Source organism: Babylonia areolata, chromosome 14 (genome assembly GCF_041734735.1).
Source record: "Babylonia areolata isolate BAREFJ2019XMU chromosome 14, ASM4173473v1, whole genome shotgun sequence".
Lineage (NCBI taxonomy): Eukaryota > Metazoa > Mollusca > Gastropoda > Neogastropoda > Buccinidae > Babylonia > Babylonia areolata.
The window spans coordinates 281,709-295,005 of NC_134889.1; the positions used below are offsets into that span (position 1 = coordinate 281,709).

The 13,297-nt window shown below is 48.1% G+C and overlaps 1 protein-coding gene across 1 annotated transcript in view; it reads right to left on the reverse strand.

The window, feature by feature from the left end:
• Positions 1 to 13,297, reverse strand: part of LOC143289705 (multiple epidermal growth factor-like domains protein 8) — a 150,079-nt gene that overhangs the window by 89,444 nt on the left and 47,338 nt on the right. Inside the window, exons 10-14 of the mRNA XM_076598755.1 lie at positions 10,056 to 10,265; positions 8,191 to 8,367; positions 4,188 to 4,291; positions 2,037 to 2,305; positions 1,376 to 1,601 (exon numbers count right to left, since the gene is read on the reverse strand). Coding sequence (XP_076454870.1) covers positions 1,376 to 1,601; positions 2,037 to 2,305; positions 4,188 to 4,291; positions 8,191 to 8,367; positions 10,056 to 10,265 — 986 coding nt within the window. The remainder of the gene's footprint in view (positions 1 to 1,375; positions 1,602 to 2,036; positions 2,306 to 4,187; positions 4,292 to 8,190; positions 8,368 to 10,055; positions 10,266 to 13,297) is intronic.

The following is a 13,297-nucleotide window of genomic DNA, read 5'->3' on the forward strand; positions in this document are numbered from 1 at the left end:
CCTATAAATGAATTCCCAGTGCAGTGGAGAAACAACCTGACAAAGACCCCTATAAATGAATTCCCTGTGCAGTGAAGAAACAGTGTGACAAAGAGCCCTATAAATGAATTCCCAGTGCAGTAGAGAAACAGTGTGACAAAGACCCCTATAAATGAATTCCCTGTGCAGTGGAGAAACAGTGTGACAAAGACCCCTACTAATGAATTCCCAGTGTAGTGGAGAAACAGTCAGACATGAATACCCAGTGCAGTAGAGAAACAGCCAGACAAAGACCCCTGTAACTGAATTCCCTGTGCATTGGAGAAACAGCCTGACAAAGACCCCTATACATGAATTCCCAGTGCAGTGGAGAAACAGCCAGACATGAATTCCCAGTGCAGTGGAGAAACAGCCTGACAAAGACCCCTATAAATGAATTTCCAGTGCAGTGGAGAAACAGCCAGACATGAATTCCCAGTGCAGTGGAAAATCAACCTGACAGAGACCCCTATTAATGAATTCCCTGTGCAGTGGAGAAACAGCCAGACAAAGACCCCTATACATGAATTCCCAGTGCAGTGGAGAAACAGTGTGACAAAGACCCCTACAAATGAATTCCCAGTGTAGTGGAGAAATAGTCAGACATGAATACCCAGTGCAGTAGAGAAACAGCCAGACAAAGACCCCTATAACTGAATTCCCTGTGCATTGGAGAAACAGCCTGACAAAGACCCCTATACATGAATTCCCAGTGCAGTGGAGAAACAGCCAGACAAAGACCCCTATAAATGAATTCCCTGTGCAGTGGAGAAACAGCCAGACATGAATTCCCAATGCAGTGGAGAAACAGTGTGACAAAGACCCCTATAAATGAATTCCCAGTGCAGTGGAGAAACAGCCAGACAAAGACCCCTATAAATGAATTCCCAATGCAGTGGAGAAACAGTGTGACAAAGACCCCTATAAATGAATTCCCAGTGCAGTGGAGAAACAGCCAGACAAAGACCCCTATAAATGAATTCCCAGTGCAGTGGAGAAACAGCCAGACATGAATTCCCAGTGCAGTGGAGAAACAGCCAGACAGAGACCCCTATAAATGAATTCCCTGTGCAGTGGAGAAAAAACCTGACAGAGACCCCTATAATTGAATTCCCTGTGCAATGGAGAAACAGCCAGCCAAAGACCCCTATAAATGAATTCCCAGTGCAGTGGAGAAACAGTCAGACATGAATTCCCAGTGCAGTGGAGAAACAGCCAAAGACCCCTATAAATTAATTCCCAGTGCAGTGGAGAAACAGCTAGACAAAGACCCCTATAAATGATTTCCCAGTGCAGTGGAGAAACAGACATGAATTCCCAGTGCAGTGGAGAAACAGCCAGACAGACCCCAACTCACGTTTTCTCGCAGTGCAGTCTGCCATCCCCGATGAAGCCCTGGTTGCAGTGACACTCATACTTGTCGAAGCTGTTGTGACAGGTTGCGTTAGAGTGACAGTCATGCAGGCCCAGGCGGCACTCCTCCACGTCAGGACAGCGGTCATAGGACCAGGAGGCCGGCTCACTGACTGACAGGTTGTACCGCTCACCCACCACTGCGCCACATGTCACGTTGCTCTGTGGTCCTGAAATATCACAACATTTATCACCTGTCTCACCATGGTAACATATCTGTTGGTCTGTGGTCCTGAATCATCACCACTTTTATCACCTGTCTCACCATGGTAACATATCTGTTGGTCTGTGGTCCTGAATCATCACCACTTTTATCACCTGTCTCACCATGGTAACATATCTGTTGGTCTGTGGTCCTGAATCATCACCACTTTTATCACCTGTCTCACCATGGTAACATATCTGTTGGTCTGTGGTCCTGAATCATCACTACTTTTATCACCTGTCTCACCATGGTAACATATCTGTTGGTCTGTGGTCCTGAATCATCACCACTTTTATCACCTGTCTCACCATGGTAACATATCTGTTGGTCTGTGGTCCTGAATCATCACCACTTTTATCACCTCTCCTCTCTCACCAATAAAAGCCCAGTGTCCTCTCACCTGTGAAATCTCCATCAACACAGAGGCCCAGAGTGGGGTTGTCATCGTTGCCACACCAGCCACAGCCAAAGGCGGCCAGACAGTTGGCACAGGTGGTGTGCTGTGAGCAGTCCCGACAGCCATTGCCCTCCACAATGGTGTCCACCCAGCTGGTGCACTGACCGTAGATGTAGCGCGTCACGTAGTCAGAGAACGGCAGGCACGTTTGTGTATTGTCACACCACACACACTGACCAGTCTTCACAATGCACTCCGAACAATTCTGTCGCCTGAAACATTTAACACTGTCACTGTCACAACTCCTCAAAAATCCAACACAGCTGCTGTTAAAACTCCTCAAACATCCAACAGTCACTGTCACAACTCCCAAAACATGCAGCACTGTCAATGTCACAGCTCCTCAAACATACAACAGTTGCTCTCACAACTCCTCAAACATCCAACAGTCAATGTCACAACTCCTCAAACATCCAGCACTGCCACTGTCACAACTCCTCAAACATCCAACAGTCACTGTCACAACTCCTCAAACATCCAGCACTGTCAATGTCACAACTCCTCAAACATCCAGCACTGCCACTGTCACAACTCCTCAAACATCCAACAGTCACTGTCACAACTCCTCAAACATCCAGCACTGTCAATGTCACAGCTCCTCAAACATCCAGCACTGCCACTGTCACAACTCCTCAAACATCCAACAGTCACTGTCACAACTCCTCAAACATCCAGCACTGTCAATGTCACAGCTCCTCAAACATCCAACACAGTTGCTGTTACAGCTCCTCAAACATCCAGCACTGACACTGTCACAACTCCTCAAACATCCAACAGTCAATGTCACAACTCCTCAAACATCCAGCACTGTAGCTGTTACAGCTCCTCAAACATCCAGCACTGTCAATGTCACAGCTCCTCAAACATCCAGCACTGCCACTGTCACAGCTCCTCAAACATCCAGCACTGTCACAGCTTCTCAAAAATCCAACACAGTTGCTGTCACAACTCCTCAAACATCCAACAGTCACTGTCACAACTCCTCAAACATCCAGCACAGTTGCTGTCAAACATCCAGCACTGTCGTTGTCACAGCTACTAAAACATCCAGCACAGTCAGTGTCACCTGTCGCTGTCACAACTCTTCAAACATCCAGCACTGTCCAACTCCTCAAATATCCAACAGTCGCTGTCACAACTCCTCAAATATCCAGCACTGTCACAACTACTCAAACATCCAGCACTGTCACAGTTCCTCAAACATCCAACACTGTTACTGTCATATCTGAAACATCCATCAGAACAGCTGTTAGAGACTGTGGGACAACTCTGGATGATGGAATGCTATAGCGTTCCTGATGTAAGGTAGCGTTCCAGACGGCGGAACGCTTTTGCAGTTTCGACAATTAAAATTTTTTCCACATTTTCCTCATGGGGTAACATAACAATCGTAACTACACCTGGCATTGTGAATGTGTCAAGGGTCGAAAGGAAAGTTTGTTCATGAGATTTCATAACAAAACACTCCACAGCGAGCCAGCGAATTCAGATTTCGACATCTACGATGATGATGAAGACGTTGAATAAAGTATCTGCAGTGAAGAAAGCTAGCAGCAAGAAGTTACTGATAGTGACTCAGCTTCTGAGAGCAGTGAAGAAGGAGGGGGGTTGGCGTTCCACACAATGTGAGGAGAGGGGTCAGTGGGTCAAGTGGAGTGAGTTTCATTCAGTTACTTTATGTTTTGTATTTTTTGTGATTTGTTTTCCTAGCCCTAACAAATGGGTCATCTGTAGGGAAAAGCAAGGGAGAGAACTATTCATCTGGTTTGAGTCAAGCCAGGGATGAGGAACAAGCATACAGCACAGCCGCTACAGACTGTGGGACCTTAAACTCAATCAAGTTGCAGTCAAAATGACCTGGTTTCCCCCTCAAATCGCACTATTTTAAGCAATTTTTTTTAAATCACAAAAAAATCAACCACTCACCCTCACGTAACATTAAAAAAAATATCAAAATGTGTCGTAACAATGCATCCGACACACGTTCAAGAGAATGGAACAGTGTCCGAAATCCACACCCGGCAAGACTCGATTTAGTAAACCTCAAGCTAGGGATGAAAAACCAGTATACAGCAGAGCCCCAGACACACTCACTCATGGCAGGGTGGCCGACACTTGCTGGAGTCACGCACTGCGTCTTCAATGCGGTAGCGCCGTGTGCAGTGTCCATTCTTGGCCACCCATTCACACAGAGGATCCTGCCACACACAACAAACCAGTCTTTAACAATAAACATGCACATCAAAAATGTATCACAGTCACTTACTTCCCACTATGATTATTAGAACAGCAGAGGAGGCAACTGCTGTCCCATCTATCTGAGCAAAATTCTGATAATAGTGGAGAGTGTAGTTCCCAAGTTACATCCCCACTCTCTCAACCAAGAGGACTTTATGACAGTCGGCACTGGGAAGGCCCATCCCAGCTCTACTCCACCCAACCCCCAAGAAAGAGCTGAACACTCACAGCAGCACTGGTGTGTCTTTTTAACATCCCCTAAAACTTGCCCTAAATCCCAAGGAATAGAACCACTCACAGCACCACAACTGTCTTTAACACCCCTTTAACCCCAGGAAACAGAACCACTCACAGCACCACAGGTGTGTGTCTTTTAACACCCCTTTAACCCCAGGAAACAGAACCACTCACAGCACCACAGGTGTGAGTCTTTAACAGCCCTTTAACCCCAGGAAACAGAACCACTCACAGCACCACAGGTGTGTTTAACACCCCTTTAACCCCAGGAAACAGAACCACTCACAGCACCGCAGGTGTGAGTCTTTAACACCCCTTTAACCCCAGGAAACAGAACCACTCACAGCACCACAGGTGTGTTTAACACCCCTTTAACCCCAGGAAACAGAACCACTCACAGCACCACATGTGTGTTTAACACCCCTTTAACCCCAGGAAACAGAACCACTCACAGCACCACAGGTGTGAGTCTTTAACACCCCTTTAACCCCAGGAAACAGAACCACTCACAGCACCACAGGTGTGTTTAACACCCCTTTAACCCCAGGAAACAGAACCACTCACAGCACCACAGGTGTGAGTCTTTAACACCCCTTTAACCCCAGGAAACAGAACCACTCACAGCACCACAGGTGTGAGTCTTTAACACCCCTTTAACCCCAGGAAACAGAACCACTCACAGCACCACAGGTGTGTTTAACATCCCTTTAACCCCAGGAAACAGAACCACTCACAGCACCACAGGTGTGAGTCTTTAACACCCCTTTAACCCCAGGAAACAGAACCACTCACAGCACCACAGGTGTTTTTAACACCCCTTTAACCCCAGGAAACAGAACCACTCACAGCACCACAGGTGTTTTTAACACCCCTTTAACCCCAGGAAACAGAACCACTCACAGCACCACAGGTGTGAGTCTTTAACACCCCTTTAACCCCAGGAAACAGAACCACTCACAGCACCACAGGTGTGTTTAACACCCCTTTAACCCCAGGAAACAGAACCACTCACAGCACCACAGGTGTGTGTCTTTCACCTTCACCTATCCTGTAGTCTTGTGGACCGTTGAGGCGCCACAGGTGATCTGGCAACCAGCATCCTCCAATCCTCTCGGTTTTCTGACCTCCTGACTGTATCGCTCAACCTCAAGCCCGTCCATTCTGGGATGTTGTCCTCCCATCTCTTCCTGTCTGCCTCTCCTTCTCCCCCCTTGCACTGTGCCTGCAGGAATGTCTTGGCCAGCCCTGATGATCTCGTGACATGGCCATACCATTTGAGCTTGCGTCTCTTGACCAAGGTCAACAGGTCTTCGTAGGGCCCAATGACTTGCCTGATTCTGTTTCGAGCTTCTTCATTCGTGATATGATCTTTGTAGGAGATGCCCAGGAGTCTTCGAAAGCATCTCATCTCAGTGGACTGTATTCTCTTTTCTATTTCAGCTGTTAAGGTCCACAATTCACATGCATACAAGAGTATTGATGTCACCAGGGTACGCATCAGTCTGATCTTTGAGCCGAGTGCAATGTTCCGGTTGTTCCAGATGTACCTCAGTTTTGTGAGTGCTGCTGTCGCCTGTGCAATCCTGGAGAGTACTTCGGGTTTGGATCCCTCATCTGTCACAATTGCCCCCAGGTATTTAAAGCTGTGGACAGTTTCTAGCTTCTGGCCATCCACTCTTATGCCAGTGCTGATGCCATTGGTGTTGTTGGTCATCAGTTTGGTCTTCTCTGCACTGATCTGCATGCCATAGGCTCTAGAGGTTTTATCAAGGTGGTCCACTAAGCTAGCTAGCTCCTCTTCTTTTCCTGCTAGGCCATCAATATCGTCGGCGAAACATAAGTTGGTGACTGCTCTGCCTCCGATGCTGACTGGTCTTCAAGTGCATCAGTCATGATTCTTTCCAGGAAGATGTTGAAGAGAGTTGGTGAGAGCAAACACCCTTGCCTCACTCCGACTGTGGTGCTGAACCAGTCCCCTATGTTACTGTTGAAGTAGACTGCACTGGTGGCTTTGTCGTAGAGGTTCTGTATCACTCGGGTCAGGTTGGCATTGATGTTATACAACCTCATGGTGGCCCATAAAGCTGCATGCCATACTCGGTCAAATGCCTTCTTGAAATCCACAAAGACATGGTAGAGGTCTTGTTGATGTTGGAGGTACCTCTTGCACAGTATCCTGAGGTTGAAGATTTGCTCTGTTGTACTGTGCCCTGGTCTGAAACCTGCTTGTTCCTCTGCGATGATCTTCTCCGCTTGTGGCTTCAATCTATTTAGCAGGATCTTTAGCATGACTTTGCTGGGATGACTTATTAGGCTTATCGTGCGGTAGTTCTGGCACTGTTGTAGATTGCCTTTCTTGGGGAGAGTGATGATCAGTGACTGGGTCCATGGTGTTGGCCACTCCCCTGTCTGCCACATCTTGTTGCAGATGGTTGTGAGGGCTGTGATCATTGCTTCTCCCCCTGCTTGGACCAACTCTGTTGGGATATTATCCACTCCTACTGACTTCCCCTTTTTCAGCGATTTTACAGCTGCTTCCACTTCTTCTCGAAGGATGGGGTGGTTGTCGTTGTTGGTTGCTGGAGGGACGTTCAGTACCTCTGGGTCTCCTGTGGCTCTGTGACCGTACAGCTCGGAGCAGTATTCAGTCCACCTCTTCAAAATGTCCTGTTCTTCAGTGAGACATTTTCCGGTTTTGTCCTGGATGGTGGTGGTTCGCTCTTGCTTTGTGCTGGTCAGTTTTTTCACAAGTTGGTATGCCTTCTTGCTGTTGTTTTGTTTCAGGTTTTCTTCAATTTCCTGGCATTGCTCTTTAATCCAGTTCTCTTTTGCCTTTATCATGCTTTTCTTGATTTGTTGGTTGACTGCTCTGTACTTCTTTGCTCCTTCTGTCTCGCCTTTTTGTTTTTCAGCTCTCTCCGCTTGTCACACAGATCCAGGATGTCAGATGTGATCCAGGGCTTCTTGGTTGAGCAGTGTTTTCCCAGGATCTCCTTGGCTGCTTCCGTCACAGCTGTCTTTAACACACCTTTAACCCCAGGAAACAGAACCACTCACAGCACCATGAAACAGAACCACTCACAGCACCATGTGTGTCTTTAACACCCCTTTAACCCCAGGAAACAACCACTCACAGCACCATGTGTGTCTTTAACACCCCTTTAACCCCAGGAAACAGAACCACTCACAGTACCACAGGTGTGTGTCTTTAACACCCCTTTAACCCCAGGAAACAGAACCACTCACAGCACCACAGGTGTGTGTCTTTAACACCCCTTTAACCCCAGGAAACAACTACTCACAGCAGCACAGGTGTGTTCAACACCCCTTTAACCCAAGGAAACAGAACCACTCACAGCACCACAGGTGTGTTAACACCCCTTTAACCCCAGGAAACAGAACCACTCACAGCACCACAGGTGTGTTAACACCCCTTTAACCCCAGGAAACAGAACCACTCACAGCACCACAGGTGTGTTCAACACCCTTTAACCCCAGGAAACAGAACTACTCACAGCACCACAGGTGTGTTAACACCCCTTTAACCCCAGGAAATAGAACCACTCACAGCACCACAGGTGTGTTCAACACCCCTTTAACCCAAGGAAACAGAACTACTTACAGCAGCACAGGTGTGGCACTGCACATGACTGCCACAGCTGGGGCACTCTGAGGGGGAGGTGATGTAGTACTCCTCCTCCCTCCTTCCCGCCACCTCTCCCTCCCCCCCACTGCTGTTGGTTGTCAGTGCCATGCACGTCAGGTTGGTCTCATTACGCTGCACACAGCTCCGCGTCACCTGTCACCATGTGTACATCGTTAGCACCTGAAGCATCATCACCATGTGTACATTGTCAGCACCTGAGACATAACCACATGTGTGCATCGTTAACACCTGACATATCATCACCATTTGTACATCGTTAGCACCTGACACATCATCACCATGTGTACATCGTTAGCACCTGACACATCATCACCATTTGTACATCGTTAACACCTGACACGTCATCATCATGTGTACATAGTTAACACCTGACACATCATCACCATGTGTACATCGTTAACACCTGACACATCATCACCATGTGTACATCGTTAGCACCTGACACATCATCACCATGTGTACATCATTAGCACCTGACACATCATCACCATGTGTACATCATTAACACCTGACACATCACCATCATGTGTACATCATTAGCACCTGACACATCATCATCATGTGTACATCATTAGCACCTGACAGATTATATTTCACAACTGCTACCCACTTCTCTCCATTTCTGTTAAGCCCGTGTCCCCCTCATCCCCCTCACATCACACCGTCTCCCCAGCCCCCAGTCCCCACCCACCCCCGTTTCACCCTCCTCCCCACTCCCCACCCTGATGTCTGACCTAGCACCAGCTGCAAAGACTGTCAGTCAGACAGCCCTCCTCCCCACTCCCCACCCAGATGTCTGACCTGGCACCAGCTGCACACAGTGTCAGTCAGACAGCCCTCCTCCCCAATCCCCACTCTGATGTCTGACCTAGCACCAGCTGCACACTGTGTCAGTCAGACAGCCCTCCTCCCCAATCCCCACTCTGATGTCTGACCTGGCACCAGCTGCACACAGTGTCAGTCAGACAGCCCTCCTCCCCACTCCCCACCCTGATGTCTGACCTGGCACCAGCTGCACACTGTGTCAGTCAGACAGCCCTCCTCCCCAATCCCCACTCTGATGTCTGACCGGGCACCAGCTGCACACAGTGTCAGTCAGACAGCCCTCCTCCCCACTCCCCACCCTGATGTCTGACCTGGCACCAGCTGCACACAGTGTCAGTCAGACAGCCCTCCTCCCCAATCCCCACTCCCCACCCTGATGTCTGACCTGGCACCAGCTGCACACAGTGTCAGTCAGACAGCCCTCCTCCCCACTCCCCACCCTGATGTCTGACCTGGCACCAGCTGCACACAGTGTCAGTCAGACAGCCCTCCTCCCCAATCCCCACTCTGATGTCTGACCGGGCACCAGCTGCAAAGACTGTCAGTCAGACAGACCTCCTCCCCACTCCCCACCCAGATGTCTGACCTGGCACCAGCTGCACACAGTGTCAGTCAGACAGCCCTCCTCCCCACTCCCCACCCTGATGTCTGACCTGGCACCAGCTGCACACTGTGTCAGTCAGACAGCCCTCCTCCCCAATCCCCACTCTGATGTCTGACCGGGCACCAGCTGCAAAGACTGTCAGTCAGACAGCCCTCCTCCCCACTCCCCACCCTGATGTCTGACCTGGCACCAGCTGCACACAGTGTCAGTCAGACAGACCTCCTCCCCACTCCCCACCCTGATGTCTGACCTGGCACCAGCTGCACACAGTGTCAGTCAGACAGACCTCCTCCCCACTCCCCACTCTGATGTCTGACCTGGCACCAGCTGCACACAGTGTCAGTCAGACAGACCTCCTCCCCAATCCCCACTCCCCACCCTGATGTCTGACCTGGCACCAGCTGCAAAGAGTGTCAGTCAGACAGCCTAGACAGTTGAAGTGTTGCTGGCAGTTGCCGTCACTGTAGGGTTCCAGGAACTCCGAGGTGATCACGTGGTGCAGCAGTGTGGAGCGCTCCGGCAGACAGCCGTTCCACTCAATCGTCACCTCTGAGTTCTGCATCTCTGACTCTTTGCTCATTCCTGGCACCTGTTCCGTCACCTGGAGCCCAGGTAACCCACAGGAAGGTCATCAATCACCTGGCAGCAACGCCTGGATAAACTAAACAACTACAGGTGACCTCATCAATCACCTGGCGACAACGTCTGGATAAACTAAATAACTATAGGTGACCTCATCAATCACCTGGCGGCAACGTCTGGATAAACTAAACAACTACAGGTGACCTCATCAATCACCTGGCGGCAACGTCTGGATAAACTAAACAACTACAGGTGACCTCATCAATCACCTGGCGGCAACGTCTGGATAAACTAAATAACTATAGGTGACCTCATCAATCACCTGGCGGCAACGTCTGGATAAACTAAAAACTATAGGTGACCTCATGAATCACCTGGCGGCAACGTCTGGATAAACTAAACAACTATAGGTGACCTCATCAATCACCTGGCGGCAACGTCTGGATAAACTAAACAACTACAGGTGACCTCATCAATCACCTGGCGGCAACGTCTGGATAAACTAAACAACTACAGGTGACCTCATCAATCACCTGGCGGCAACGTCTGGATAAACTAAATAACTATAGGTGACCTCATCAATCACCTGGCGGCAACGTCTGGATAAACTAAACAACTATAGGTGACCTCATCAATCACCTGGCGGCAACGTCTGGATAAACTAAACAACTATAGGTGACCTCATCAATCACCTGGCGGCAACGTCTGGATAAACTAAACAACTATAGGTGACCTCATCAATCACCTGGCGGCAAGGTCAAGAATAAACTAAACTACAGGTGACCTCATCAATCACCTGGCAGCAAGGTCAAGGATAAACTAAACTACTGGTGACCTCATCAATCACCTGGTGACAAGGTTAAGGATAAACTAAACAACTACAGGTATTTGGATTTGTATTTCTTTTTATCACATCCAATTTCTCTGTGTGAAATTCGGGCTGCTCTCCCCAGGGAGACGCGTCGCTACACTACAGCGCCACCCATTTTTTTGTATTTTTTCCTGTGTGTAGTTTTATTTGTTTTTCCTATCGAATTGGATTTTTCTACAGAATTTTGCCAGGAACAACCCTTTTGTTGCCGTGGGTTCTTTTACGTGCGCTAATTGCATGCTGCACACGGGACCTCGGTTTATCGTCTCATCCAAATAACTAGCATCCAGACCACCACTCAAGGTCTAGTGGAGGGGGAGAAAATATCGGCAGCTGAACTGTGATTCGAACCAGCGCGCTCAGATTCTCTTGCTTCCTAGGCGGACGCGTTACCTCTAAGCCATCACTCCACTTAGGTGACCTCATCAATCACCTGGCGACAAGGTCAAGGATAAACAACTACAGGTGACCTCATCAATCAACTGGCGACAAGGTCAAGAATAAACAAAACAACTACAGGTGACCTCATCAATCACCTGGCAACAAGGTCAAGGATAAACAACTACAGGTGACCTCATCAATCAACTGGCGACAAGGTCAAGAATAAACAAAACAACTACAGGTGACCTCATCAATCACCTGGCAACAAGTTCAAGGATAAACTAAACTACAGGTGGCCCCATCAATCATGTAGCGGCAAGGTCAAAGATAAACAACTACAGGTGACCTCATCAATCATCTGTGGCAAGGTCAAGGATAAACTAAACAACTACAGGTGGCCTCATAAATCACCTGGCCACAAGGCCAAGGATAAAACTATAGGTGACCTCATCTGTCACCTGTTCTGTCACCTGGCCACAAGGTCAGAAGCAGATGCCTGACCAACAGTGTAACCCAACGCACTAAGTCAGGCCTTGAGGAGAAAAAAAAAAGGAAGCAGATACATCATGAAATAAAATACAATGCAGAAAAGAATAAACAGATAAATAAATGAGTAAATGAATAAACAGATATTAAAAAAAAAAAAAAAGATGAGCTGACCTGCAGAACAACTAAAATACAAGTCAGTTCATTGATCACCTGTTCTGTCACCTGGCCACACGGTCATGGAGAAACTGAACAACAGGTCAGCTCCTCCATCACCTGCTGTATCGCCTGACAGGAAGCCATGTCTGGTGCTATGGCTGTATGTTGCTTGGACAACACAGGATCACACACAACATACAAACACCTCTGTACTTGTGCTAGTGTTAGCGTTAGTGTGTGCGTGTTTCTGTGTCTGTATGTCTATGTGTGTGGCTGGGTGGTGGGGAACCAAATATCACATACACTTGTATGCACACACACATATGTGCTCATATATAAACACACACACACAAAGCACACACCCACACACAAACATGAAGCACTCACACACACAAACATGAAGCACACACACACAAACACACCTACACCTGTTTGCATATGCCTATCATACACACAAACACATCAATGCAAGCAAAAACATAATTTATAAACACCTGCGCACATTTTATAAATATTCCTCTAAAGTACAAATGTTCCACCATTCAAATAATAAATAAATAAAAGGAAAAACAGCATGGCATAACAATTTTAAGGTAAAGTAGGGTGGTACAGTGTAACAGAAGAGAAGAATGCAGACTTAGGTCAGTGAAGGGCTGAAACATAAGACAAGCAGACAGCTTACAGGTCAGGGTGTCAGGTCAGTGAAGGGCTGAAACATAAGACAAGCAGACAGCTTACAGGTCAGGGTGTCAGGTCAGTGAAGGGCTGAAACATAAGACAAGCAGACAGCTTACAGGTCAGGGTGTCAGGTCAGTGAAGGGCTGAAACATAAGACAAGCAGACAGCTTACAGGTCAGGGTGTCAGGTCAGTGAAGGGCTGAAACATAAGACAAGCAGACAGCTTACAGGTCAGGGTGTTGGGTCAGTGAAGGGCTGAAACATAAGACAAGCAGACAGCTTACAGGTCAGGGTGTCAGGTCAGTGAAGGGCTGAAACATAAGACAAGCAGACAGCTTACAGGTCAGGGTGTCAGTCACCATTCTTTATCACAGCTTCTTCCTACGTGGACTGCATTCATTTTGTTCAACCAAGTCAATGATGCCAATTAAAAGAATACAAAAATAGTGACAACATTTAAATTTCATGCCAGGCTA